This window comes from Saimiri boliviensis, chromosome X (genome assembly GCF_048565385.1).
Source record: "Saimiri boliviensis isolate mSaiBol1 chromosome X, mSaiBol1.pri, whole genome shotgun sequence".
Classification (NCBI taxonomy): domain Eukaryota; kingdom Metazoa; phylum Chordata; class Mammalia; order Primates; family Cebidae; genus Saimiri; species Saimiri boliviensis.
The window spans coordinates 131797108-131824303 of record NC_133470.1 but is presented as its reverse complement, the minus strand read 5'-3'; the positions used below and the strand labels follow the sequence as shown (position 1 = coordinate 131824303).

At 40.8% G+C, this 27196-nt stretch overlaps 1 protein-coding gene and 1 pseudogene across 2 annotated transcripts; one reads left to right on the top strand and one right to left on the bottom strand.

The window, feature by feature from the left end:
* Nucleotides 1-592: 592 nt before the first annotated feature.
* On the bottom strand, nucleotides 593-26461 carry TAF7L (TATA-box binding protein associated factor 7 like). Of its 2 annotated transcripts, XM_003940134.4 has the most exons (13): nucleotides 26206-26461; nucleotides 19842-19912; nucleotides 18935-19013; nucleotides 15845-15978; nucleotides 14823-14949; nucleotides 14331-14386; nucleotides 11233-11274; nucleotides 10292-10364; nucleotides 9844-9957; nucleotides 8580-8807; nucleotides 8269-8381; nucleotides 6601-6660; nucleotides 593-637 (listed from the first exon to the last, which is right to left on the bottom strand). In XM_003940134.4, the coding sequence occupies exons 1-13, from the start codon at nucleotides 26459-26461 to the stop codon at nucleotides 593-595; spliced, it is 1398 nt and encodes a 465-aa protein (XP_003940183.2). The 2 variants fall into 2 exon arrangements, with proteins under 2 accessions (XP_003940183.2, XP_074248011.1); XM_074391910.1 differs by lacking the exons at nucleotides 8580-8807; nucleotides 26206-26461 and having other exon boundaries at nucleotides 19842-19910.
* On the top strand, nucleotides 8040-8157 carry LOC120361943 (5S ribosomal RNA; annotated as a pseudogene).
* Nucleotides 26462-27196: the final 735 nt, after the last annotated feature.

Genomic DNA, 27196 nt, shown 5'->3' with positions numbered 1-27196 from the left:
CCATAGCACAGAAGCAATAAAATTAATTCTCATTCAGTGCAGTGGTGCACAGCTGTAGTCCCAGCTACTCAGGAGGCTGAGATGGGAGGATTCCTTAAGCCCAGGAGTCTGATTTCAGCCAGGGCAACCTAACAAGAGCTCATTTCTAAATTAATAATAATAATTCCCAAATTGACAAAGAGAAAGTCTCATGGCTGAATCGGATCTCTAAGTCTATTATTTTCTCTACTGCCCTTTTCTACATGACTACAAACTTTGAGCATACTGTAAGTAGCAAAAAAGGTACAGATAAATATAACTGATTCAACATAAGGCAGCTGAAGGGACTCATTTCTAAATTAATAATAATAATTCCCAAATTGACAAAGAGAAAGTCACATGGCTGAATGGGATCTCTAAGTCTATTATTTTTTATACTGCTCTTTTCTACATGACTGCAAACCTTGAGCATATTAAAAGTAGCAAAAAAGGTACAGATAAATATAACTGATTCAACATAAGGCAGCTGAAGGGACAGAAACATGCACAGTTTCATCCAGTCTTCAGTTTGGATGGTGAATCCAAGGTTTGTGTGCCAGGCTAATGGCTCTCATCACTTCTTCTGAAAACGCTGCAATTTTTCCTGTAGAGAAATGAGCTGTAGGGAGGCAGAAAGACACGAAAAATTCATTTGAAATCGGAAGTCCCCTTACCTGATCTGAAATTTATTTACATGAACCCAAAAGAGCTATTGTTATTTGCATTTCTGAGGTTATCTTAGTCTTGAATGTTCCAAAGAATACTGGCCACAGTCAAGAATGCATGCATAATGCTGTGGCCATGATGTTGTCCTTTATGGTGCCCAGTTTATGAAAGGAAGCTTTGTATTAGTCCATTTTTATGCTGCTGATAAAGACATATCTGAGACTGGCAAGAAAAAGAGGTTTAATGGACTTAACAGTTCCACATGGCTGGGAGGTCTCACAGTCATGGTGGAAGGCAAGGAGGAGCAAGTCACATCTTACATGGATGGCAGCAGACAAAGAGAGGAGAGTTTACGCAGGAAAACTCCCCTTTGTAAAACCATCAGATCTCGTGAGACTTATTCACTATTAATGAGAACAGCATGGGAAAGACCTGCTTCCATGATTCAATTACTTCCCACTGGATACCTTCCACAACACATGGGAATTAAAGATGAGATGTGGGTGGGGACACAGCCAAACCGTATCAACCTTTAAAATTGAATATGCTTTTTAAAAAACCAGTATGTTTGCTGTTAAGAATCTGTGCTTCTGTAAAGAATACACAGAGGTAACAGCTCACTGTAGGGGCAAAGGAGATGGGATCTCTCTACAGCCATATCCTAAGAATCAGATGATAAAACAGTTGGGATACCCTCTTATCCTAATGAACACCATGGGTTTTAGACTGAGTCTTACCAGCTGCTTCTTACCACATTATGAGACACTTAGAAACTGAGTCAGAGTGCTGACCAATCAGGAGCCTGATGATGCTTTCTAAGTCAGAAACCCTGAACGTTTTGTGGTATAGGATTTAATTTTTTTAACTTGAAATGGTAAAGTGACCAATAACATTCAGCAATATGCGCCATCTTTATAACAAAAGTTGTTTTTGAATATTATTCATTTCAGAACACCCCATACCAGAATGAATTTTTAGTCTGTGAAATGAAAGGAGTATTATGAAACAATCCTATGCTGCACATCACCTACCAAGCCACAATAATTGCCATCCACAGTAACTTAGCAGCTCTTCTCATTCAGTTGCTGAGTGACCCCTGACTGACCACAATTACAACCACTGACTGCTCCAGTTCTTTCTCCTTTGTAGGCTCTTTCTCTTCCCACCACCCCCTAAAGATAGGTTTTTCCTTAGGTTCAGACTTCTTGCCGAACAGTCAATCAGGCTAACTCAACTAGCCCCACAGCTTCAATGATCATTTCTGTGTATGGGCCTCTTTCCAATTTCTCATTTTCAAAAGCACTTCTCCACATATCCCTCCAAATCCACTTTTTGTTATCCTAATTTCAGTCAACAGCACATCATTTCCCAGTTGCCCAGGCTTTGGTTTCATCTTTGTTCCCCTTTCTGCCCTATAAATCCAATCAATTGTTAAGTTCTGTTTGCTTCTACCACTTGCACTTTTGAAGCTCTAGGCTGTACCCACTCCAATTTCTCCTCTATACTTTCTCCTATAAAAATCTTCCTGAGTTACGCCCCAGGTAAAAAAGCTTTGAAGGCTCATTATGACCTACACCAAAAATCTAAACTCTTCACCCTGGCATCACCACCTCCGAGCCAATGTGCATGCTGCTTTCTCCTGGAATGCACTCCTTTTCCTATCTCCTTATTAAAACCCTACCTATATTTTAAGGCCCCAGTCAAACACCATCTTCTTCATGAAGCTTTCCTTAATATCCATGAACAATCTCTCATTCCTTTAAGTCCCTACCCATCTTGTCAATTTCTCCCCAAATGAAGTCAGAGACTACATCATAAGTATATCACAGCTCCCTGCAGAGCCTAGCTTAAAGTAGATGCCCACTAAATCTAATTTGGGTAAATGAACTAACATTAAAGGACTCTGAGTAAATAAAGTTTACAGCTACATTCCTATGCTGCTCCTCAATACTAACTATAGTCATGTGTTACTTAACAAAGGGACTATGTTCTAAGAAATACATCCTTAGGCGATTTGTCATTATGCAAACATGATAGAGCATACTTAAACCAACCTAGATAGTATAGCTTACTACACACCTAGGCTACACAGTATAGTCTATCATTCCTAGGTTCCAAACCTGTACAGCATGTTACTGCAGTGAATACTGTAGGCAATTATAGCACAATGCTAAGTATTTGTGTATCTCAACATAGAAAAAGTAAGTTTAAAATATAGTATAGAAAATTAAAAATGGGCCAGGTGCGGTGGCTCATGCCTGTAATCCCAGCACTTTGGGAGGCTGAGGCAGGCAGATCACAAGGTCAGGAGTTTGAGACCAGCCTGGCCAATACGGTGAAACTCCATCTCTACTAAAAATACAAAAATTAGCCAGGCATGGTGGCAGGTGCCTGTAGTCCCAGCTACTCGGGAGGCTGAGGCAGGAGAATCGCTTGAAACCGGGAGGCGGAGGTTGCAGTGTGAGCCAAGATCGCCCCACTGCACTCTAGCCTGGTGACAGAGCGATACTCCATCTCAAAAAAAAAAAAAAAAAAAAGAAAAAGAAAATGGTAAGGAGCATGCAGGACTAGAAATTGCTCTGGGTGAGTCAGTGAGTGAGTGGTGAGTGAATGTGAAGGCCCAGGACATTACTGTGCACTACTGTAGACTACATAAACACTATACACTTAGGCTACACTAAATTTATTTAAAAATTAAGTAATTGTGCTATGTTATGAAGGTGACAATGTCACCAGGTGACAGGAATTTCTTAGCTCCAGTATGATCTTATGGGACCACTATCATATATGCAGTCTGTCATTGGCCAAAATGTTGTCATACAGCACACAACTGTACTTACATTGATGAAAACAAAGATGTTTGGCGGGTACTAGAACAATCTTGGCATTAACTGTTCATCTGATTGTTTTAAAGCAGTACTTGGATAAGTGATTTGCTGAGACGAAGGGGCTATATAGAACATAAAAATTCCCCTGGCCTTGGGGAATGGGGATGGTGAGTAGTGCCTGTACTTTAAGGGCACCATGCTAAGCCCATCCTCATACCAACTCCAGTCTCTTTAAAATTGTAAACCTCAACAGTATAAGGTTAGAGTCAGCACACATTTTCTATACAGCTACTTGACCCTCATTTAGCCTACATTGCCTTCTTCTCTTTTCCCTCTGTACACTCTCTTGCGGCTTTGAAAAAATATAGTTGTCATTCAAGTTAGAAATCTGGCATACATCCTTAATGATTCCTTCTCCTTCAACACCCAGTAATTGACAAACTCCCCAGTTCTACCTTTGAAATATATTCTATAATATATCAATGTTCATTGCAGCATTATTCATAATAGCCAAAAGTGAAAGCAACCCAAATGTCCATCAGCAGATGAATGAATAAACAAAATGTGGTATATTGATATTGATATTCCATTGATACAATGGAATATTAGTCAGTCTTAAATGGAAAGAAGTACTGATACATGCCATAACATGGATGAACCCCAAAAATATACTAAATGAGAGAAGCCCAACTCAAAAGACCATGTATTAAACGATTTCACTTATATGAAATAACTAGAATAGGCAGTAGATTCGTAGAAAGTAGATGAGTGGTTGCCTAGTGCTGGGCAGGGGAGAGGTTCCAGGGAAATGGGGAGTCACTACTAATAGATACAAGGTTTCTTTTTAGAGTGATGAAACTCTTCCAAAATTGACTGCAGTGATGGTTGAACAACTCTGAATATACCAACAGCCATCGAATTGTACAGTTTAAATGGGTTTGAGCCAGTCTCACTCTGTCACTCAGGCTAGGGTGCAGTGGTGGGAATCTTGGCTCACTGCAACCTCTGCCTCCCAGGCTCAAGTGATCCTCCCACCTCAGCCTCCTGAGTAGCTGGGACGACAGGGACACACCACCTCGCCTGGCCAATTTTTGTATGCTTTTTTGAAGAGATGGGGTTTCACCATGTTGCCCAGGCTGATCTTGAACCCCTGGGCTGAAGCCATCTGCCCACTTTGGCCTCCCAAAGTGCTGGGATTACAGGTGTACACCACTGCACCCAGCCTAAATGGGCGAATTGTATGGTATGTGAGTTACATCTCAAGCAGTTATAAAAATATTTTTATTGCAGTTTAAAAATCTATATTCTTTCCATCTCCATTGCTACTACCTAGTCCAAGTTACCATCCTGTTATTAGAGTACCACAAAGCCTCCTAACCAACCTCTTTGCTTCTACTCTCACCTTCTTCCAATCCATTCTCTAGATAACAATCAGAGTAATCTTTTAAAAGTTTAAAGTAGATGTGATTTTTCTGCCTAAAATTCTTCAAGGGCTTCCCGTTACACTTAAGGCCAAACCCATCCTCCTAATTATGGCCTGCAAGGAACCATACATTCTGGCCTCGCCTACTTCTCCAACCATATGTTAAGCCATTCTCTTCCTTGCTTTAAATACTCCAAAGGTCCTCAAAGACGCCAAGTTATTTCCGAGCATGGGACCTTGCACATGCTCCACCTAAGAGGCTCCTCATCCCGCTCTTTCCCTGAACTTAATCCTTCAGGTCTCAGACTCAATAGCACCTTCTAGGAGAGGTCTATCATGATCCTCCATTAATTCAAGACTGTCTTTATTCTAAGAGCACCATTGACTTTTTTCCTTCATGGCACTTCTTCACACTCTGTACTTTTATATTAGCATAATTTGTTTATTGTCAATCTCCCCTGCTAGATGGCTCCATGAGGACAAGTACAGCAGGTTCTTGAATGACATCATTTTGTTCAGTGTCATTTTGTTACAGTAAGTCCTCACTTAATGTCATCAATAGGTTCTTAGAAACTGCAACTTTAAGCAAAATGACATGCAAAAGGTCTCCAACTAACATTGTTAGTTCAATGTCGTTTCATTATAATGCTTTTGTTTTCTTTTTTCTTTTTTTTTTTTGAGACAGGGTCTCACGTTGTTGCCCAAGCTGGAATGCAGTAGCGTGATCATGGTTTACTGCAGCCTCAACCTCCTGGGCTCAAGCAATCCTCCCACCTTAGCATCCCAAGTAGCTGAGACTACAGGCTTATAGGACTTATAGCTACCAAAATAGGCTAATTATTTATAGAGTCAGGGTTTTGCCATGTTGCTCAGGTTGGTCTTGAACTCCTGAGCTCAAGCGAGCTGCTTGCCTCAGCCTCCCAAAATGTTGGGATTACAGACATAAGCCACTACACCTGACTTCATTACAATGTTGATGGGAAAAAAAGAATCACTTCCCCATACATGTTAGGTGAATTGGTTTGTCAGAATAGTCCCAGTCTGACTGAGTGTGGGTGTGAGTGTGCCCTGCAATGGGATGCCATCCTATCCAGGGCTGGTTCCCACATTGCACTTAGAGCTACTGGGATAAGCTCTGGCCATCTGCAAACCCTGAACTGGAATCACTGGGTACATAATCATCTTACTTGTTTTTATCAGTCTTTCTCAAATGTACATAAAGCTCACATTTATTTCAGTGTTTAATATTAGAAGTGTTTTGGTTTTCATTTAGAAGTCTGATGATGTTTTTGTGACCAGAAATATGCTACAGGAACTTAACTCTTGTTTGTATCAATTAGCCTATAGTAAAATTGGTTTCATTATATATACATCATTTTGCTTAAAGTTACAGTTTCCAAGAACCTATCAATGACATCAAAGATTTCCTGCTTTGTATTTGTCTTATTCATCACTGTACATCCAGTGCTTTTCACTTCATAGGCATTCAATATCTGTTGAATGAGTGAATTTTCACAAAGACCTTGTTCCACCCTACCGTCTTTATTTAGAAGATCTGGCCACCACTACTCCTATGAGAGGAACAGCCAGCAATAATACTGGAGGTAAGGTGGGGGATTCTCTGTATTAAGTGTTTTCTGGTTAATCTGAAAACATACTTCTTACCTTCTCATTTTTTCGTTTTTCCTGTACCTGAAGCTGCTCCAGCACAGACTGAAAATGATTCTGAAAAATAAATTGAATAACGATGAATGCTGAGTCTCAAAGGAAAAAGAACCAAGGAAGACAAAGAGTTTGACAAATAATTGCTTTTTTCATTTTGTGTTGTTTTTGAAACAGAGTCTTCCTCTGTCACCTAGGCTGGAGTGCAGTGGTGCAATCTCGGCTTACACAACCTCCACCTCCCAGGCTCAAATGATTCTCATGCCTCAGTCCCCTGAGTAGCTGGGATTACGGGATCATGCCACTAATTTTTGTATTTTTAGTAGAGATGAGGTTTCACTGTGTTGCCCAGGCTGGACTCGAGCTCCTGGCCTCAAGTGATCTACCTGCCTCAGCCTCCCAAAGTGATGGGATTATAGGCATGAGCCACCGGGCCCAGAAACAAATATTAAACTGCCAGTCATACAAAAGAGCACTCATTTTAAAGGATTTAGAGTATAAAAACTATCCCCCCTAACTACAGCACAATCCAATTTGATTTTATATACACTATAGCATTTTTTTCTTACCCTAAATAATTGTAATGCCCTTATGTTACCTTTTTCTAGTTTAGCACAAATCCTTTGTCTGTGGTGACCTGTTAGAGAAGTTGGTTTAGAATCTGGTGCTGGTGATGCCTCCATTTCCCCTAATTAGGGCAGAGTATCACTATTCCTAACTAGTACTATGTGTAACAATAATCACAACAATAGCATATATCTGTATCTTTCAAAGTGTGCCCTTATCTGTTATCTTACTTGGTTATTCTAAAGGATAACACTCAAAAAGGATATAGTTCTGTGCTCCCCTTTGCTGACTACAGCTCTAAAGAAAATGAAATCTGGCAGGAAATTCCAAATGCTTCAGAACTTCCCTCACTAAAAATGGTGAGCAAACATGGCCTAAACATACATTTTCTTTTTGTTGAAGCTCTTAAACATATATTAATAAAAATAAAGCAAGATATTTATTCTTGTTCAAACATGCACCAAAAATTTAAAAACTAATTATTTTTCTTTACTGCAATGGATACATTTTAATACAAATAACAGGGTTCAATTTACGCCCTACCATTTACTGTGATCCCTGGCAAGTTACTTAACCTCTTCAATTCTTTATCTATAAGATGGGAGTGGTGACAGTAGCTACGTTTCAAGGGTGTGAGGATAAAAATGTGGTAATACATGTACAATTCTTAGCCCTTTATGTGCCTTTTACATAGCAAATGCTCAATATTTCCAATTTTTATCTCAAATCACCTAGTTCCTTCCCCCAAATGCTTATATTAGATGATCAAAATTACTCAGGTAAAAGGAAACAGGGTTATCTTTTATTAGGAGTTTCTAAGAGACTGTTTAGGTTCATGAACAAACAAGAACCCTGCATAGAAATGACATAAGTGGATCTACGGCCATACCACCCTGAACGTGCCCGATCTCGTCTGATCTTAGAAGCAAAGCAGGGTCGGCGTGGTTAGTACTTGGATGGGAGACGGCCTAGGAATACTGGGTGCCGTAGGCTTAAAAATAAAAAAATTTAAAAAAGAAAAAAAGAAATGACATAAGTGGAAACACAAAGGCAAGATACTGAAAGAAAGATATCAGGATTCCTTCATGCCAGCCAAGAACTTACCTTGAGTGTCAGGTTTTCCACCTTCATGATGAGATCCTTCTGTCTTTGTGCTTTTTTCTGAATCTCATGGAGCTTTTTCTCCTTTTTACAAATCTGCTTCTGAATTTCCATGACTAACAGAGATACACAGTAACTTTATGTATTTAAATACAGCCTAAATGAATGGACCAAGATCCAAATCAAATAAAACTCCACTACACACTGCAGCAATAACTTCTTAAGTTTAGCTTTGAGTCTAATGTATGCTTAGAGTCAACCTTTAGCACTGTCACCCACCCTGGTCCCATCCCTTTGTTTTTTCTCTGACTTACCTATTGAACTGGTACCTTCATTTGCCCTATACTGGCCAGATTCAATAAACTTGGCCTGTGTCTGCCTTTTGAGATACTCTTCATCCTCATCTTCCTCATCTTCCTCATCTTCCTCGTCATCCTCGTCATCCTCATCGTCCTCATCCTCATCCTCATCTTCATCCTCATCCTCATCCTCATCATTGTTACTTCTAGAACCACTGAACATCTCTCGAAGCATATAATATTCTACTGGTTTTAAGCAAGAAGAAGGTGAACTATCTAAAATTCTGCAAATAACTTATACTCTAGATACAATTATATTCCTTACTTTCAAATTCCCTGGGCAACCAGTGAATTTTATAAATCATTTTTTTCTGTAGGAAGATTATTCCCTTCATAAAATAAGGACAGCAAATGCAAAACACTGTAACATTCATTCATGTAGTGAATGATCAAGACATTTAGAGAATCTAAGGGTCATAGGAAGTTAAAATACCAGCGGTGGATGGGAGATTGGAATACCAATCTAAAACCCCTAAACTGCCAAGAGACCAATAAGAGGGAAGAAGGGCTGGGTGTGGTGGCGCATGCCTGTAATCCCAGCACCTTGGGAGGCCGAGGCAGGCAGATCACTTGAGGCCAGGAGTTTGAGACAAGCCTGGCCAACATGGTGAATGCCCTTCTTTTCTAAAAATTAAAAAAAAAAAAAATTAGCTGGTTGTGGCAGTACATGCCCACAATCCCAGCTACTTGGGAGGCCCAGGCACAAGAATTACTTGAACCTCGGAAGCGGAGGTTGCGGTGAGCTGAGATCACACCACTACACTCCAGCCTGGGCAACAGAGTCAGACTCTGTCTCAAGGAAAAAAAAAAAAAAAAAAAGAGGCTAGGCACATGCTTGTAATTCCAGCACTTTGGGAGGCCAAGGTGGGTGGATCACCTGAAGTCAGGAGTTTGAAACCAGCCTGGCCAACATGGTGAAACCCTGACTCTACTAAAAATACAAAAATTAGCTGGACATGGTGGTGTATGCCTGTAATCCCAGCTACTTGGGGGGCCGAGGCAGGAGAATCACTTGAACTCAGGAGGCAGTGGTTGTAGATCATGCCACTGCACTCCAGCCTGAGGGACAGAGAGAGACTCCATCTCAAAAAAAAAAAAAAAGAGGGAAGAAGGACGAAGGCATTTTTTTTTTATTGGCCTACGAATTTATGGAAAATGATCTGACACCCAGTCGACACCTCCCATATCTGACGCTCCTGCTTTGCCTTTACTGAAGTACCTGACGAGATGTGACTCTGCTTGTAGCTGTTCATTCCCGAGGATATCACAAATCCTGGGATGGAGCCTTGACTTTCTATTTCCTTGGTTCCATCTTCAGCAATAACTTCCCAACCTGAGAGTAGGGGGTAGTCAAGGAAAACATAGAAGGAAAGGAAAAGGCATAGCTGAAAGAGAAGAGGCTCTTTGGCTAACAGTGCTATTTAATTTAGTCCAACTTTAGACCGTTTGTGTCGGACTTCCTAGTTTGGAGAAGTGTCTTATATTGAATTACACAATAAATAATTTTCTATTACATAAATTTACTGTTCCTAGCTAGAACAGAACATTTCAAAAAATCTTAACTTTTACACATCAAGACTGGCACACAAACACCAGAGGTGAGGCTACATCAGCATGTACAAATGGGGCAGAACAGACTATGCATAAAATATTTTTATAAAGGATACGGGTACTTACGGCTTCAGCATCTGAATGCAGCAGTCTCCTTACTTCCTTTTCCACATCTGGAGATTCAGTGTTCTGAAGCGAAGTTGGGAACTAGAGGGGAATTCGAGTACTGTCATTTAACACCCTGTGTTTTGCAGGAGTGCCCTTCTAGGTACCAATGAATTCAAATGTTAGGTCTCTAAATTCTGATCCAACCAAATTTCTACTTTAAGTAGTGTTATTTATGAAGGAATCTTTAGTCAGGGTCTAGAATTTTGTACAGCAAACTTATTTTTTCCTAATTAAACAAATTACTTGAGACGTTTAATCTTTTCAATCTGCAGCTCTATGTAAAGACCTTTCTCAGAGGTGCAACCCTTAGGTCTCAGTTATTGATTATTTGTCCTGATTTATATTGGCAACGAACTATAATTTCTTATTAGTTATTTAGAAATAATTTGGTTTAAAGATCCAAATTCCCAGATTTCACTTCCTCACATCTTTATTATTAGAGACATTCCTACAAAAACTGGATCTTAGCTGCATGTTCTCCCTTGAATCCAGTTTTACATAATTATCTCCACAGCAACCAATTTGTCATGCCACAAATATAAATTAGGACTTTGAGGGGGTATAAGCAATTGCAAACAACTGATGTTAAAGGTGAACTCTGGCTTCCAAGAAATGGCTTTTGAAATAAATATGAGAGAAAAAAGAGCAGATTAGAATATATGGGGTCACTGGCCAAATTGTATCTTTTCCTATAGGAGTTATCAAACATCAAACAATGAATTCATTTTTCAGTGAATCAAACCCAGTGTATGTGTTTGGGATGAGGGTTAGAGGTGAGAAGGAAGGCTCAAAAATACCTTTTGTGATTTATTTGATTCATTTAAAACTAATGAGCTATTAAATAAAACACACTAAGGGTAAAAATGAAGTTATATTATGATTGCTCTACCTCAGTAGAGCTGATTTCTTCCATTTCTTTGACATCAGGAACCTATGAAGTAAAACACAATAAACAAGTTATATTATGATTGCTATACTTCAGTAAAGCTTAAAGAGCTCTACAACTATTCTTAACTTAGTTTTACATTTAGTAGGGACTCAATAAATGTTGACTTGCAGAGTATAAAAGCCAAGGTAGCTGTGTTCATGGATAGGAAGACTCAACATAGTAAAAATGTCAATTCGCCCCAAATTGATCTTAAAGTTTAACACAATTCCTGTCAAAATTCTAGCAAGGTTTTATGTAGCTATAGACAAGCTTATCCTAAAATTTATATTAAAAGATACGGGCTCTTGTTGGGGCGTGGTGGCTCACACCTGTAATCAGCACTTTGGGAGGCCAGGGTGGGCGGATCACCTGAAGTCAGGAGTTCAAGACCAGCCTGGCCAACATGGTGAAACCCCATCTCTACTAAAAATTCAAAAATCAGCCGGGCAGGGTGGCGCATGCCTATAATCCCAGCTACTCAGAAGGCCGAGGCAGGAGAATTGCTTGAAACCAGGAGGCGGAGGCTGCAGTGATCTGAGATCACACCATTGCAGTCCAGCCTGGGCAACAGAACAAAACTCCATCTCAAAAAAATTAAAAAAAAAAAAAAGAAAAAAATAAATATATGGCCTCTAGAATGGCTAAACAATATTGACCAAAAAAAAAAAAAAAAAGTCAGAGTCATCAGTCTTCTGATTTCAGGACCAATTATATAGCGACACTGATATCGGTGGAGAGATTGACACATGGATCAGTGGAATAGAACCCAGAAACAGACCCACAAATACAAGCCCAACTAATGTTTGGCAAGGGTGCAAAAGCAATACAACAGAGGAAGGATAGCTTCCTCAACAAATGATGCTAGAGCTCTTAGGCATCCTTTAGCAAGAAAAGCAAAAGAAAAGAACCTGGAAGTAAACCTCATAGTTTTTACAGAAATTAACTCAAAAATGAGTATCAGGCTTAAAAAGATGTTAAAAAAAAAGCAGGAGAAAATCTTCAGGATCTGGACCAGGAGAAGAGTTCTTAGATTTACTATAAAAAGCAAAATCATTTTCAAAAACTCAATATATTGGACCTCATCAAAACTAAAAACTACATACATGATAAAACACTAGTAGTATTTAGAGCATAAAAGTAACTCTCGAAAGTCAATAATAAAAAATCAATTTAGAAAATAGGCTAAGGCTGGGTGCAGAAATCCCAACACTTTGGGAGGCCAAGGCAGGTGGATTATGAGGTCAGGATATAGAGACTATCCTGGCCAACATGGTGAAAATACATGATGAAAATACAAAATACAACTAAAATACAAAAATTAGCTGGGTGTGGTGGTGTGCTCTCATAGTCTCAGCTACTCAGGAGGCTGAGGCAGGAGAATCACTTGAACCCGGGAGGCAGAGGTTGCAGTGAGCCGAGATTGTGCCACTGCACTCCAGCCTGGTGACAGAGCAAGAATCCATCAAAAAAAAAAAAAAAAAAAGAAAGAAAGAGAGAGAGAGAAAGAGAGAGAGAGAGAGAGAAAAGAAAGAAACAAAGAAAGAAAGAAAGAAAGAAAGAAAGAAAGAAAATAGGCAAAAGGCATGAGCAGACATTTCACTGAAGTGAAATAGATGGCACATGAACAACTTAATTAGCCATCAGGGAAATGTAAATTAATACCACAATTAGATTACTACACACCTATCAGAATGGCTAAAATAAAAAATACTGACAACACCTAATGCTGGTAAGGAGGTGGAGAAACTGGATCATTCATACATTAATGGCAGGAATATAAAATGGTACAGTCACTCTGGAAAACAGTGAGGTAGTTTCTTATAAAACTAAACATGCGACTACCATATGACCCAGCAGTTACACTCCTGGACATTTATTCCAAAGAAATGAAGATTTATATTCACACAAAAACCTGTTCACAGTTTTATTTATAATAGTCAAAACCTGGAAACAACAGATGTCCTTCAGTAGGAGAACAGTTATGTCATGTGGTATATTTGTACCATGGAATACTACTCAGCAATAAGAAATAAACTATTGATGCTACAAAAACTTACCTGGATCTTAAGTGAATTATGCTGAATGAAAAAATACGCTAGTCTTTGATGTTATATACTGTATGATTCCATTAATATTAACTTTGAAATGACAAAATTACAGACATAGAGATCAGATTAGTGATTACCAAGTATCAGAGACTGGGGTGTGAGGTAGAAGGGAAGTGGGCATGGTAATATAGAGGCAAAATGAGGGATCCTTGTGGTGATGAAACCGTTTTGTATTTTGATTGTGTAGGCAGATACATGAACTTACACATGGGATAAAACTGCATAGAACTAAACACACACACAAAAATATGTGAGTACAAGTAAAACTGGAGAAACTGGAATAAGATTGCTGAATTCTAATCATGTCAATTACCTGTTTGTGATATTGTACTATAGTTTTGCAAAATGGGGAAAATGATACAAAACTACTTCATCACCACAAGGATCCCTCATTTTGTCTTTGTATAACCATGCCCACTTCCCTTCCACCTCACACCCCAGTCTCTGACACTTGGTAATCACTAATCTGATATCTCTCTTTTATTTCTTATAATTGTATATAAATTTCCAATTATTTAAAAATAAAATGTTTAATTTTAAACAAAAGAAGAAGCCAAACCACAATACTTCTGTAGTTTGCTCAAGGTTCTACAAGCCTGAAATAAGACTAGGAATATAACCGCAATTCCCAATTTTCAGGTTCTAGATAGGTTCACTTTAAAACTAGATCTTGCAATGGAAAACCGAAAGCATTAACAGAAGTTTCAAATGTATGATTCTTCTAGACCCCTCATGACTAGCCTATAACCTCAAGGATCAGGTCTTTGTATTCACTGCTATATTTCCAACTGCTGGTGTACAGTGCCTGGCATTTAGTTCACATTCAATAAATGTTTATTGAACATATAAATGAACGAACAAATAAATTCCCAATGGACTTTTTCCTTTTCCTTCTGGCCCGTGTTCCTCTTCTTATCACCCTGGCAGACACAAAAATGACATGTAACTAACCTTTCTTTTTGTTTTCCGGAACCTTTTCTTTCTCACATTCTTAAGCGGTGGAGTAACTAAAATAAATACGAAACAGTGAAATGTTACATGACTGATGGTAGTCACATAGCTGAATTTGATAAAGTACAGTGTTGCAATCTCAGCTCACTGCAACCTTCACCTCCCGGGTTCAAGTGATTCTCCTGCCTCAGCCTCCCCTGGGATTACAGGCATGCACCACCACACCCAGCTAATTTTTTTAATTTTTAGTAGAGACAAGGTTTAGTTGACACGCTGGGCTTGAATTCCTGACCTCAGGTGATCCACCCGCCTCGGCCTCCCAAAGTGCTGGCATGAGCCACCGGCACCCAGCTGACATGACTCTTCTTAAGAGTGTCTGAGGGCCTAATGAACCAAGCACTTAAGTGTGGTGAGAGGTCCCTGTTTCACAAGGAATTAGGATTCAGCAAATAAATGTTAGTCAGCAGGAATGAGCAAGGGGCTGTGACTTACTGCCATGCTTCCAGACACCTTTCTTCTCTCTCTCCCTTTCATTTTTCCTGATTACATTAGGATCAGTAGAGGCAGCTGGTTCTTCTGGAGAAGGGTGAAGATCACCATCAGCAGTGCACACAAGCATCTACATTTAACAAAGACAAAGAAGTTGACTATGGACACAAGTCTTGGGTTAGCAATCAATCATAATCATTCTTACCACCAGAAATGCACAGAAGAGACTGATACTTGCCATTTACAGAAAGCCAAGTATTATGTAATGTACATTTCTATTCTCTCATTTCTGTGGTCTCTCTCTCTCCCTCTCCTCCCCTCCACCAGCCACCAGCAGCACTATGTATATGAACTCTGAGGGATTTTTTTTAAAGACAAGGTCTTGCTTTGTCACCTAGGCTGGAGTGCAGTGGTGCAATCATGGCTCACTGCAGCCTCAGCCTCCTGGGCTCAAGTGATCCTCCCACCTCAATCTCTAGAATAGCTAGGACTATAGGTGTGTGCCACTACACCTGGCTAATTTTGTTTTTGTAAAGATGAGGTCTCACTATGTTGCCCAGGTTGGTCTGGGCTCAGGTGATCCTCCCACCTCAGCTTCCCAAAATGTTGAGATTATAGGCGTAAGACATAGTGCCTGGCCTATCTTAGCATTTTGATTTAGAGAGGAAATAAGAAATCAACAGCAGTGATGATGAATCAGAACCAATTTAAACCTCCAGAGTTAACAACATACTGTTTTAATACCAAGTACAGAAGAAGATCCTAGCTGCTCCTGTTTCAATTAATGAAAAGTCACTATAAATGGCAAATGGGACTCTCTATAGGCTATTAGGTTAAAATAAAGTACGGAAAGCTAAGGATCAAACACCAAACTAGAACATGACATTTCATTCCTGTGCAATCGATCTGGGAATTAGAAATGCCAAGCAACCATTCACCAAGTGGAAAGGAGTACTGAAAGAAAAGTAGGGAGAGAAAAGAATTCCTTGAAGGATGTGAGGCTAGTAAAGAAAACTAGTCCATACCTGAGAAATGTCTGCTGTTTTATAAAAGGTTTCTTTATCATGAGTTTTCAGGCTTTCAGTAACACAAGGCAAGTCAACCAGCTTACCAGCTAGTTGGACATCTTCTACTTCAACAACTGCATGGCGCCTATCAGCTGAAGAGAAGTGAAAATTAAAGTTGACGTCTTCTCAGTGAACTTTTAAACTTCCTAAGGTTTGAATAATGAAGACTAGTGTGGGACAGATTAGTCTTTCCAAGAAACCTATTATCTCTCATAATGCTAGAATTGTGTGCACAATTTTGGTAGCTTCTTAAAGAAAAAAAGGGAAAGTATATGGAGCTCTTTTTGCTTAGTTTACGTCGCTTGTGCAAAAGTAGCTAAGTTTCTTGTTAATGAATGTGAACGAAATATGGGTGAAATGATACATGTTTCATTCTCATTTTGAAATGCAAATTCCATCCATTAAAACCAATTCCTTCTTTTAGAAGCATTCAATCGTGTCATTGTACATCTGTGTTTTCAAAGGGCTACGTGAGGGAAGGGTTGACTGACCTTAGAATGGGGCTAGTAAGTCTCAAGTTAAACCTCTAATTAGCTTCATAAAGATAAAATTCTATACAACAGCCATAAACTAAATTCTGAATCTTGCTGCTCAGATGTCCCAAACATGAACGTCTTTTGACACAAGAGGATTCAGTTATAATCCTCTAATATAACATGAAAAAAGAAAGATTACAAAACTATGTTTATCATGATCCTTTTTTGTGTGAATTAACCCTAAAAATACAGAGAGAGATTGTTTCAATGCTAGTATTACAAATAAAAGTTTTGTCAATTAGGAAATAGGAAGAAACAGTTAATGTTAGTTATCTGTGGTACTGAGGTTGGGGCACCCTAAGGAAGAAGAGTTTTATTTCTCCTTTGAGCTTTCGTTGCATTTGAATTTTTTTTGAGAAGGAGGAGTCTTGCTCTGTCACCCAGGCTGGATTGCAGTGGCACGATCTCTGCTCACTGCAGCCTCTGCCCCTGGGGGTTCAAGTGATTCTCATGCCTCAGCCTCCTGAGTAGCTGGGATTACAGGCATGTGCTAATTTCTGTATTTTTAGTAGAGATGGGGTTTCGCCATGTTGGTCAGGATGGTCTGGAACTCCTGACCTCAAGTGATCTGCTCACCTCAACCCCACAAAGTGCTGGGATTACAGGCATGAGCCACCACATTCAGCCTCTTTTATTTGAATTTTCTAACTATGAACTTACATTATCTTTTTTTAAAAAGTCAGTAAGTGTTAACTAAGTGGTGAGATTATGTGCCACTTTTTGTTTTCTTCTTTATATACGTCTCTATATATTTTTTAAACTAGCAAAATTTATTTATTTATTTTTAGTTGTATGTGTTTTAGGCAGACAAGCTTGTGTGCAAACATTTATTTATTTATATTTATTTATTTATGCATGATCTTGGTGCAAATGTCCTCTAGATTGACCCGTGGTGTCCCAAATGACAGAATTTTGTTTGTTTTTTTAAAGGCTGAGTAGTATTGCATTGTGTATACATACCACATTTTCTTTATCTATTCATCCATTGATGGACACTTAGGTTGATTCCATATCTTGCCTATTGTGAATACTGCTGCAATGCATATGGCAGTATAGAGAGGTATGACTTCAACATGTTAATTTCAATTCTTTCTGTGAATATATTCACGGAAGTGGGGATACTGGATCATATGGTTTTTCTGTTTTTAGTTTTCTGAGTAGCCTCCATACCATTTCAAAAAAATAATGGCTGTAGGCCGAGCACAGAGGCTCATGCCTGTAATCCCAGCACTTTGGGAGGCTGAGACAGGTGGATCACTCGAGGTCAGGAGTTCGAGACCAGCCTGGTCGATGTGGTGAAACCTCGTCTCTACTAATAATGCAAAAAAAAAAAAAAAATAGCTGGACATGGTAGTACACACCTCTAGCCCTAGCTACTCAGGAGGCTGAAGCAGGAGAATCACTTGAACCCAAGAGGCGGAGGTTGCAGCGAGGCGAGATTATGCCACTGCACTCCAGTCTGGGTGACACAGCAAGACTCCATCTCAAAAATAAATAAATTAATTAAAGGATGCATTAATTGACATTACTACCAATAGGGTACACAGGTTCCCTTTTCTCCTTATCCTCACTAACAGTTGTTATTGTTCTCCTTTTTAATAAAAGGCATTCTAACAGGTGTGAGGTGATCTTGCTGTTGCTTTAATTTGCATTCCCCTAATGATTAGTGATGCTGAGCATTTTTTCATGAACCTTTTGGCCACTTGTATGTCTTCTTTTGAGAAGTATCTGTTCAGAGCTTTTGCTCATTTTAAAATCAGGTTGTCTTCTTGCTATTGAGTTGTTTGAGTTCCTTATATATTTTGGATATTAACCCCCTAATTGGATGCATGATTTGCAAATATAGCAAATATTATTTAAAAGAAAGAAACATACAGGCTGGGTGTGGTGGCTCACGCCTGTAATCCCAGCACTTTGGGAGGCCAAGGTGGGCGGATCACAAGGTCAGGAGATCGAGACCATCCTGGCTAACACGGTAAAACCCCATCTCTACTAAGAACACAAAAATTGAGCTAGGCATGGTGGCGTGCACCTATAGGTCCAGCTACTTGGAAGGCTGAGGCAGGAAAATCGCCTGAACCCAGGAGGCGGAGGCTGTGGTGAGCCAAGATTGTGCCACTCCATTTCAGACTGGCTACAGAGCAAGACTCCATCTCAAAAAAAAAAAAAAAAAGGAAAGAAATATACGTCACCTTTGTAAACAAAGAACAGCATATTCATTTGTCATTCCCTTGGATGTTCAGAAATCATAAAGTTTATATATAGGAGACTACCAGCAGTATGAAAACCCCATGGTTGACCCCCAAGTTTCCTTAAACACACTATGAAAATCACTCAACTCAAGTTGCAATATTCCTACTTCCTTTCCTCCTCTCCAAAGCATGAGTCCATTAAGTCAGAGACCATATTCTACTATTGTTCACATCCTCAGTACCAACTATGGTGCCTGGCACACAGCAATCCCTTAATAAATTATTTTTCAATGTATAGTAAATGGATATTAACGACTTACGTGATAAGTCAATTTTCAGTTTGTCCTTAATGTCGACACTTTGAGAACGTATTAGGTTCCTGACAGCACAAGCGTGTTCCTAAAAGGGAGGTAAATTGAAAAATCAGAAGAACTAAACGTCAACTTGGCCACTAACAGAATAGATATGTCGAAGAAAGTCCTCCCTTAAATAAAACGTTATACCTCCCAAATGTTACTAGCAAGGCCACGTACCATGAGATACTGTGCACTGTATAAGTCAAGTTAGAATGAAGCTGACTCTAGTCTCATGATTGTCTCTTAGTAGCTACAGTTAATGCTTTCTCCTAGCTCTACAATCCTGCCTCTCACTGCTACCCTTCTGTTGTAGTTGCTAAAGAAAGGCTTACCTAGTTGCAGTTTGCTTGGTATATTAATTCACCCTAATTAGGGAAATAGGTTTCTGAACCTCATCCTTAATATAGCTGCCTAGACTAAGTAATGCTAGAATACAGGTATCGGTGGGAGGGGAGAGAGCCAAATACTTGTTGAGATGAACTTTGAAAGTCTTGCATGTTGGTGAATTTAGAGGAGAGACAGTACTTGCACTTCTCACTGCCCCTATTGAGGTGACAGAAAGGATTTCAGAGGAGTCTTATCTTGGCTGTCCAGGGAAGAGTCTGTTAGTATTGGTGATAAGTGACTGGGTTCATCATTGTCACAGCTGTTTTGCCAGGAAATCAACCTACATGATAGGTGGTATGTACAGGAGGAAAAAAAAATGCTGCTAAAAAAGTACATGCTAAGATAGGACTGCTTAACAGAACATGATTTCTGGGAAACAAATGTTCTGAGTTTTTATAGCCTACCTGAAATAGAAATATTACAGAATCCAAGTAGAACTATAATTATGCACTGGAGATATCTGTTCCGAGATAAAAGTTCTTACCAGAGGCAGACGCAATATAAACTGGTTCTCAACTTCATCAGGAACTTCATCATCCTGGCTTTTACTCATGTCTTAATTTTGAGTTCATGAAAGCAAAAAGAAAACCGACAGTCACTAAAAACTCCTCTTGCTCCCTCTCCTGACCACTTCTGGTAGTACTGTCTGAATTATACAAGATCTTGCCCATAATCCTCACTAGAATGATGTGTGTACAGTTAGACAATACCTTATTTGACATAACTTAATTATTTGTAAACATCACCTTATGTCCTCTCCAATATGTGTAGATTTTCCAAAGTCAATCCAAATTACATGATGTAATTTGATGAACAAATGAAATAAGAGCTATTATGAAACATTATTTCATCTTCTTAATGATATTCTTAGACTCTCAGGTAAAGGACTGCAATTCAACACGGTGGTGGCTACCTAAGCAAACTATGTAACCTCTGCAGAGAAGAATGCAAACCAAAAGCTGAAATGGACCCAGAAACCACTTGCAGAAATGCTCTGTGATGATTTGAAGTAAATAAGGGCTTGATTTTCAGTATTTCACCTACCTTAATGGATTAGTAGAAATTAACCAGTCCATGGGAGGGCAGGCAGGTTTTTAAGACTGTAGACCCAGCAACAACAGCTCTGACTACTCTGGGGAAAACTTAGGAGTCCAAGTTTTTTTGTATTTTTGTTTTGTTTTGTTTTGAGACAGAGTCTCGCTCTCACTTATATATGGAATCTAAAATAATCAAAATCATAGGAGCAGAGAATAGAGTGTTGGTTATTACAGGCTGGGGTGGGGGGAGAGGCAATGACGAGATGTTGATCTCACTATGTCGCCCAAGCTGGAGTGCAGTGGTGTGATCTTGGTTCACAACAACCTCTACCTCCCGGGTTCAAGCCATTTTCCTGTCTCAGCCTCCCACGTAGCTGGGACTACAGGTGTGTGCCACCACACCTGGCTAATTTTAATATTCTTTAGTAGAGATGGGGTTTCACCATGTTGGCCAGGCTGGTCTTGAACTCCTGACCTCAAGTGATCCACCCACCTCAGTCTCCCAAAGTGCTGGCATTACAGGTGTGAGCCACTGCACCTGGCACGGAGTCCAGTTCTTTTTTTCTTTTCTTTTTTAAGATGGCGTTTCACTCGTGTTGCCCAGGCTGGAGTGCAATGGCGCGATCTCAGCTCACAGCAACCTCTGCCTTCCGGGTTCAAGCGATTCTCCTGCCTCAACCTCCTGAGTAGCTGGGATTAAAGGCATGCACCATCACTCCTGGCTAATTTTGTATTTTTAGTAGAGACGGGGTTTCTCCATGTTGGTCAGGCTGGTCTCAAACTCCCAACCTCAGGTGATCCGCCCACCTCAGCCTCCCAAAGTGCTGGGATTACAGGCGTTAGCCACCACACCCAGCTGAATTCCAGTTCTTATCTTTAGACTCTATGCGAGTATATCTTACTTCATGGGCTAGATGTATTCCTGAAAGGGTGATATTAATAGAACATAAAATCTGATTTGATTTATTCATTACTACCCTTTATGGTGGGCATTCTATATGCCCAGTGCTACATTAAGTGCATTAGGCCTATCATTTCATATAATCCTCACAACCACCACTTACTTTGAAGGCTCCCAAAAGCTATTTAAAAGAACTCTAAGATGGATTCCTTTATATAATATATATACCTTTGGTGAAGTGAATACTTTCTTCCAAGTTAATCTTTTTTCACAAATTATAATAATATATAAGGCTGGGTGCGGCGGCTCATGCCTGTAATCCCAGCACTTTGGGAGGATGAGGCAGGCAGATCGCCTGAGGTCAGGAGTTCAAGACCAGCCTGGTCAATATGGTGAAACCCCGTCTCTATTAAAAATACAAAAATTAGCTGGGGATGGTGTGCAGGTGCCTGTAATCCCAGCTACTCAGGAGGCTGAGGCAAGAGAATTGCTTCAACCTGGGAGGCAGAGGTTGCAGTGAGCTTAAATCGTGCTATTGCACTCCAGTGTGGGGGACAGGAGTGAGACTTTATCGCAAAATAATAATAATAATTATTATTATGGGGTACATAATGATGTTATGATATACAGTGTGAAATGACTGAATCAATCTAATTAACATATCCATCACCTAAAATACTTATCAGTTATTCCCCCTAACTGCAACTTTCATTTTTTAATTTTAAAAGCCAGTCAAATTTGGCAGTGGGAGACTGTATACCAACTTTAGTGGCATTAATGTTAATCGGTTCTGATAATATCCCACTACTTTCGGACCGGCCCTACCGAAACTTTCTATTCTTTGATCGACATCTCGTCATTGCCCCTCCCCGCACCCCAGCCTGTAATAACCAACACTCTATTCTCTGCTTCTATGATTTTGATTATTTTAGATTCCATATATAAGTGAGAATATGTGATTTTTGTCTTTCTCTGCCTGGCTTATTTTACGTAATATAATGTTCTCCAGATTCATCCATGTTGTTGCAAATGACAGAATTTCCTTCTTTTTAAAGGCAGAATAGTATTCAGTTGGGTACACATACCACATATTTGTCCATTCACTTGTTAATGGACACCTAGGTTGACTTCATAACTTGGGTATTGTGAGTAATGCTGCAGTGAACATGTATATGCAGATACCTCTTTGACACATCGATTTCAAGTTTTTAGGATATATATCCATAAGTGAGATCGCTAGATCCCAAATTTTTATTTTACCATTTTTCCATTTTCTCATTTCTTGTTTTTCAATTTTATGATCTTCCAATGAACCAAGTCTTTATTTCTAATCTTATTTTCCATGTATTTGGTATGTATTTGTAGAGCTTTGCATTTTGGGTATTAGGGCCCACACTTTTTCTTTGAGACAGTTTCACTCTTGTTGCCCAGGTTGGAGTGCAATGGCATGATCTCAGCTCACTGCAACCTCCACCTCCCAAGTTTAAGCAATTCTCCTGCCTCAGTCGCTCAAGTAGCTGGGGACTACAGGCACCTGCCCTCCATGCCTGGCTAATTTTTTTTTTTTTTTTTTTTTTTTTTTTTTTGGTATATTTAGTAGAGAAAGGGTTTCGCCGAGTTGGCCAGGCTGATCTCGAACTCCTGACCTCAGGTGTTCCACCCGCCACGGCCTCCCAAAGTGTTGGGATTACAGATCTGAGGCACTGGGCCCAGCCGGGCCCACACTACTGAGGAAGATTGTTCTCAAATGTGGAAAGACGGCCGGGCGCGGTGGCTCACTCCTGTAATCTCAGCGCTTTGGGAGGCCGAGGGGGGGCAGATCACCTGGGGTCATGAGTTTGAGACCAGCCTGGCTAACATGGTGAAATCCTGTCTCTACTAAAGATACAAAAATTAGCCGGGCGGAGTGGTAGACGCCTGCAATCCCAGCTACTTGGGAGGCTGAGGCAAGAGAATCGGCTGAACTCGGGAGGTGGAAGTGGCAGTGAGCCAAGATGGTGCCACTGCACTCCAGTCCCAACGAGACTCCGCCCCCCCCCAAAAAAGCGGAAAGAAAGCAATGTACATATATGAAACCTGACAAAGTTTTCTAAAGGCACTATGATAGATATCATACACCAAGTTAAAAGATTTTCTTTCTCTATTTTTTTTTTTTTTTATTTTAGACAGAGTTTCACTCTTGTTGCCCAGGCTGGAGTGCATCAACTCGGCTTACCCGCAACCTCCGCCTGCTGGGTTCAAACAATTCTCCTGCCTCAGCCGCCCGAGTAGCTGGGATTACAGGTGCCAACCACCACGCCTGGCTAACATTTTTTTTGTATTTTTAGTAGAGACGGGGTTTCACCATGTTGGTCAGGCTGGTCTCGAATTCCCAACCTCAGGTGATCCGCCCACGTCAGCCTCCCAAAACTGCTGGGATTACAGGCGTGAGCCACCGCACCCGGCCTATAAGATCTTATACCTTAAGTTAGAGTAAAAGTTCCAGTTAATGTACAATCCCTAATACTCTGTAAACCATTAACTGGGTTAACAGTTTTAAATTAGAATCTAGGTAAAAACACTGGAACCTTTTTTCAGCACATACAAGCGGATTTGGGACCCTATTAGGGTAAAATTATTCACCAGTAATGATTTCGATCCCTTAAAACTATGAGAAAGGCATAGAAAAAAACAAAGAGGGGCCAGGTGCGGTGGCTCATGCCTGTAATCCCAGCACTTTGGGAGGCCGAGACGGGTGGATCACTTGAGGTCAGGAGTTAGAGACCAGCTTGGCCAACATGGTGAAACCCCATCTCTACTAAACACACGAAAAGTAGCCGGGCATGGTGGCTCCCGTCTGTAGTCCCAGCTACTCGGGAGGCTGAGGCAGGAGAATCGCTTGAACCCGGGAGTGGGAGGTGGCAGTGAGCCGAGATTACGCTACTGCACTCCTGCCTGGGCAACACAGTGCGACTCCTCCTCAAAAAAAAAAAGAAAAGAAAAGAAAAGAAAAGTCAGCAGTAGAAAAGCAGACACCCAGGGTGGAAGGAGGAAAGATGCATTATTTGTGATTGTAATTTCTTCTCTTCTTGGTTCATACAGATATATATGCAAAAGTGAAATGTAAATACAACGAGAGTTGATTAAAATACATAAAAAATCTGGGGGTTGAGCACATTCCCTAACAGAACATAGTAACAATTAAGGCTGAGAGCAGGAACAGATTATTTGAAGAACTAGCTGCTAAGCAAGATTTTATCAGATCAGTAGTAACCTTTAGATTTCTCAGCAGAACTAAAACTAGGGCATTTTGTTCATTCCCAAGCCTTTTTGGTAATTCTTCTTTTTTGGAAGAAAGAATGTAAGAACTGAAACTATTTCAATGTAGTTGTTTTGTAAGCAGACCTAATAAAAAAAAGTCCAGCGGGGGAGAAGTTGGACAATCCTGGTTGAACTGGGTTTTAATTTTTTAAATTTTTTCCTTGCATTTACCTACAAAACTAGTTGTTTGGTATTCACTTTAAGAAAAAGCATCGGCTTTTTTCCAGCAAGCCCTCTTTGATACCTGATTAAATTAACAGGACCCTTCCCACCATTCACCTCTAGCTCCACCTCGGTGTAGTAGAATTACAATTGGAATTATAATTGGCTGGAGGGCGCCTGGGAGCACGCTCCAGGCCGTGCAAGTAAGTAGAAGCCTAAACCGGGATTTTATCAAGTTCGCAGTCGCCGGCTGCAGTTTAGAGACTAACCCGCACTCCATCCTTATCCCCGGGGCACTAAGCTCTGCAAGGAACAGTTGGATCCCTAGGCTTTTATCCGGTTTCCCTTGAAAACCTCCCGCTGGACCCTAAAGGTCGCCACGGGTCCCAGCCTTCGCGCCTCGCATTGCAGGCGGGCTGGGGATGGCGGCGGAGTGCACCGCTGTGGGGCGCTCACCCGGTCGGCCTTCCGACTCAGCCGCTCCTCCGCGGAGTGGCGCCGGCACCGAAAAGGCTGGGACCCGCGTCTCTGGCCGATGGGTTCCGGGCGAACTGCGAGTGGTCTCCCGCGCGGACCGTAGAGGTGAATGCTGGGCGGCCGGCGCCTGGACAGTAAAAGCGGCGCGCGCCGGCCCCTCCCCGCCTCGCCACGCCTCCGTGGCCGAGCTGCCCAGGCGACTGGAGGACGACCTCGAGGCAGCGGCCGGCTCACCGCGTGCTGGGCCGGAAGGCTTGAAAGGCACCGAGCGCTGAGGGGAGGGCTGAGGGGGACGCGTCCTGTCAGGGACCTCGCGAAATAAGATCGAGGCTTCAAAACAAGTTAACCTTGGCCGGGCGCGGTGGCTCTAGCCTGTAATCCCAGCACTTTGGAAGGCGGAGGCGGGCGGATCACGAGGTCAAAAGATCCAGCTCATCCTGGCCAACATGGTGAAACCCGGTCTCTACTAAAAATACAAAAATTTTCTGGGCATGGTGGCTCGTGCCTGTAATCCCAGCTACTCAGGAGGCTGAGGCAGGAGAATTGCCTGAACCCAGGAGGCGGAGGTTGCGGTGAGCCCAGATCGCGCCATGGCACTCCAGCCTGGGCGACAAGAGCGAAACTCTATCTCAGAAAAAAAAAAATAATAATAAAAGCGAGTTGCCTGCTTTTGGTTGCTCCACGATTCCGTCAGGTCAGACGGTTTGTCCCTAGGCACGGTGACCTCAGCTAGTGACAAATACACTGCCGTGCAAACCCACTGAACAACTAGAATCTAAGCCCAAAGTCCTCTAACATGATCCGCTGCTTCCCTCTCCTCAACAGGGTCCTCTGGACGCGGGCACACGTTACACCACCCATTGCTCCTCAAGCGGGCTGCGAATCAAACAAATTTGTAATCGAACTAAAAGCACTTTGTTTCTCCAAAAGAAGGTCCTCCGATGGGGGAAAAACCTTAAAAAGCCGCCTACCTTTCCCTTCCTGGGAATTTTCTGGGGCCTGGGCAGCATCTTCGGGGCTGCCGTCCTCACCCCTTTGAGAGTCTTGTTCGTCAGGAATCCCTATGCCTTGGTCTCTATCAATGGCGGCGCTGCTTTCGCAGTTGGTCTCAGACACTCGGTCAACAAGAATTTGGGGCTCTTGTTGACTAGTTACTTCCGATGTTGAAACTACTGGGGTTGAATCATTTTCTGAAGAAATGAGAAGCTGTCCCTCCCGGCACTCCATGGTCCACCTCGTTGGGGTTGCAAAATGGCTTCCTGTGTAGTCATGTGACCTGGAGAGGGTTCCAGAACCTTCGTAAATATAAAAGATTTTTTATGTCTTTAACACGTAATACTATTAGGGACATTGCTGGTGCCTGTTCAAGATTGTAGCGGCCAACTCTCCACTGCCTAACACTTACCTAAACTTAATAATAGGGAATAAATATTCTCGGAAGACTATTCTACAATCATTTTCTATTGAGACTTTTTTTTTTTCATTTAATTAAACTAGATTATCAAAACTTCAGACCTAGACAAAATAATTTTGATCTCTTTTAGAATCCATCTGCTAATCTTTATTTTGGCGTTATGCCATGAGGCTACATCAAGGATTATGATACAAAATAAGCCAACGAGACCAGTTTTACGTTTACTGTACAATATTCTTGAAGGCACTCATTATATCAAAAAAGAATCCTTTTATGAAAACTGAAAAGAAAATTCTGTTTTTGGTAACTGAAATAGCTGATTGTTTTGAATTGTAAGAATAGTGTGAAATATTTAATTAAGCCTATGATGGCTGCTAGGAAGCTCAGAACCAAATTTACAACCCACCTCTAATTTAAACTATGAGACTTACTGGCATATGTTGACTTTTATCTTAAATAACTGTGTTATCTCCCATTTCCCTAATGATTTTTTTGTCTTATGCAGTAAATAACACTAAAAGCTGCTCAAAGCCTTTTCAAAAACAATC

What these genes read in the sequence shown, in the direction of transcription:
- TAF7L (XM_003940134.4), bottom strand. Translation starts at nt 26,461, where the DNA reads ATGGAGTGCCGGGAGGGACAGCTTCTCATTTCTTCAGAAAATGATTCA. An exon ending in ACTGAAAATTGACTTATCAC is followed by an intron (nt 15,979 to 18,934) that starts GTAAGTCGTTAA and finishes ACTTCTCTTCAG; the next exon opens with CTGATAGGCGCCATGCAGTT. An exon ending in TGAAGGTACCAGTTCAATAG is followed by an intron (nt 8,382 to 8,579) that starts GTAAGTCAGAGA and finishes TATCTCTGTTAG; the next exon opens with TCATGGAAATTCAGAAGCAG.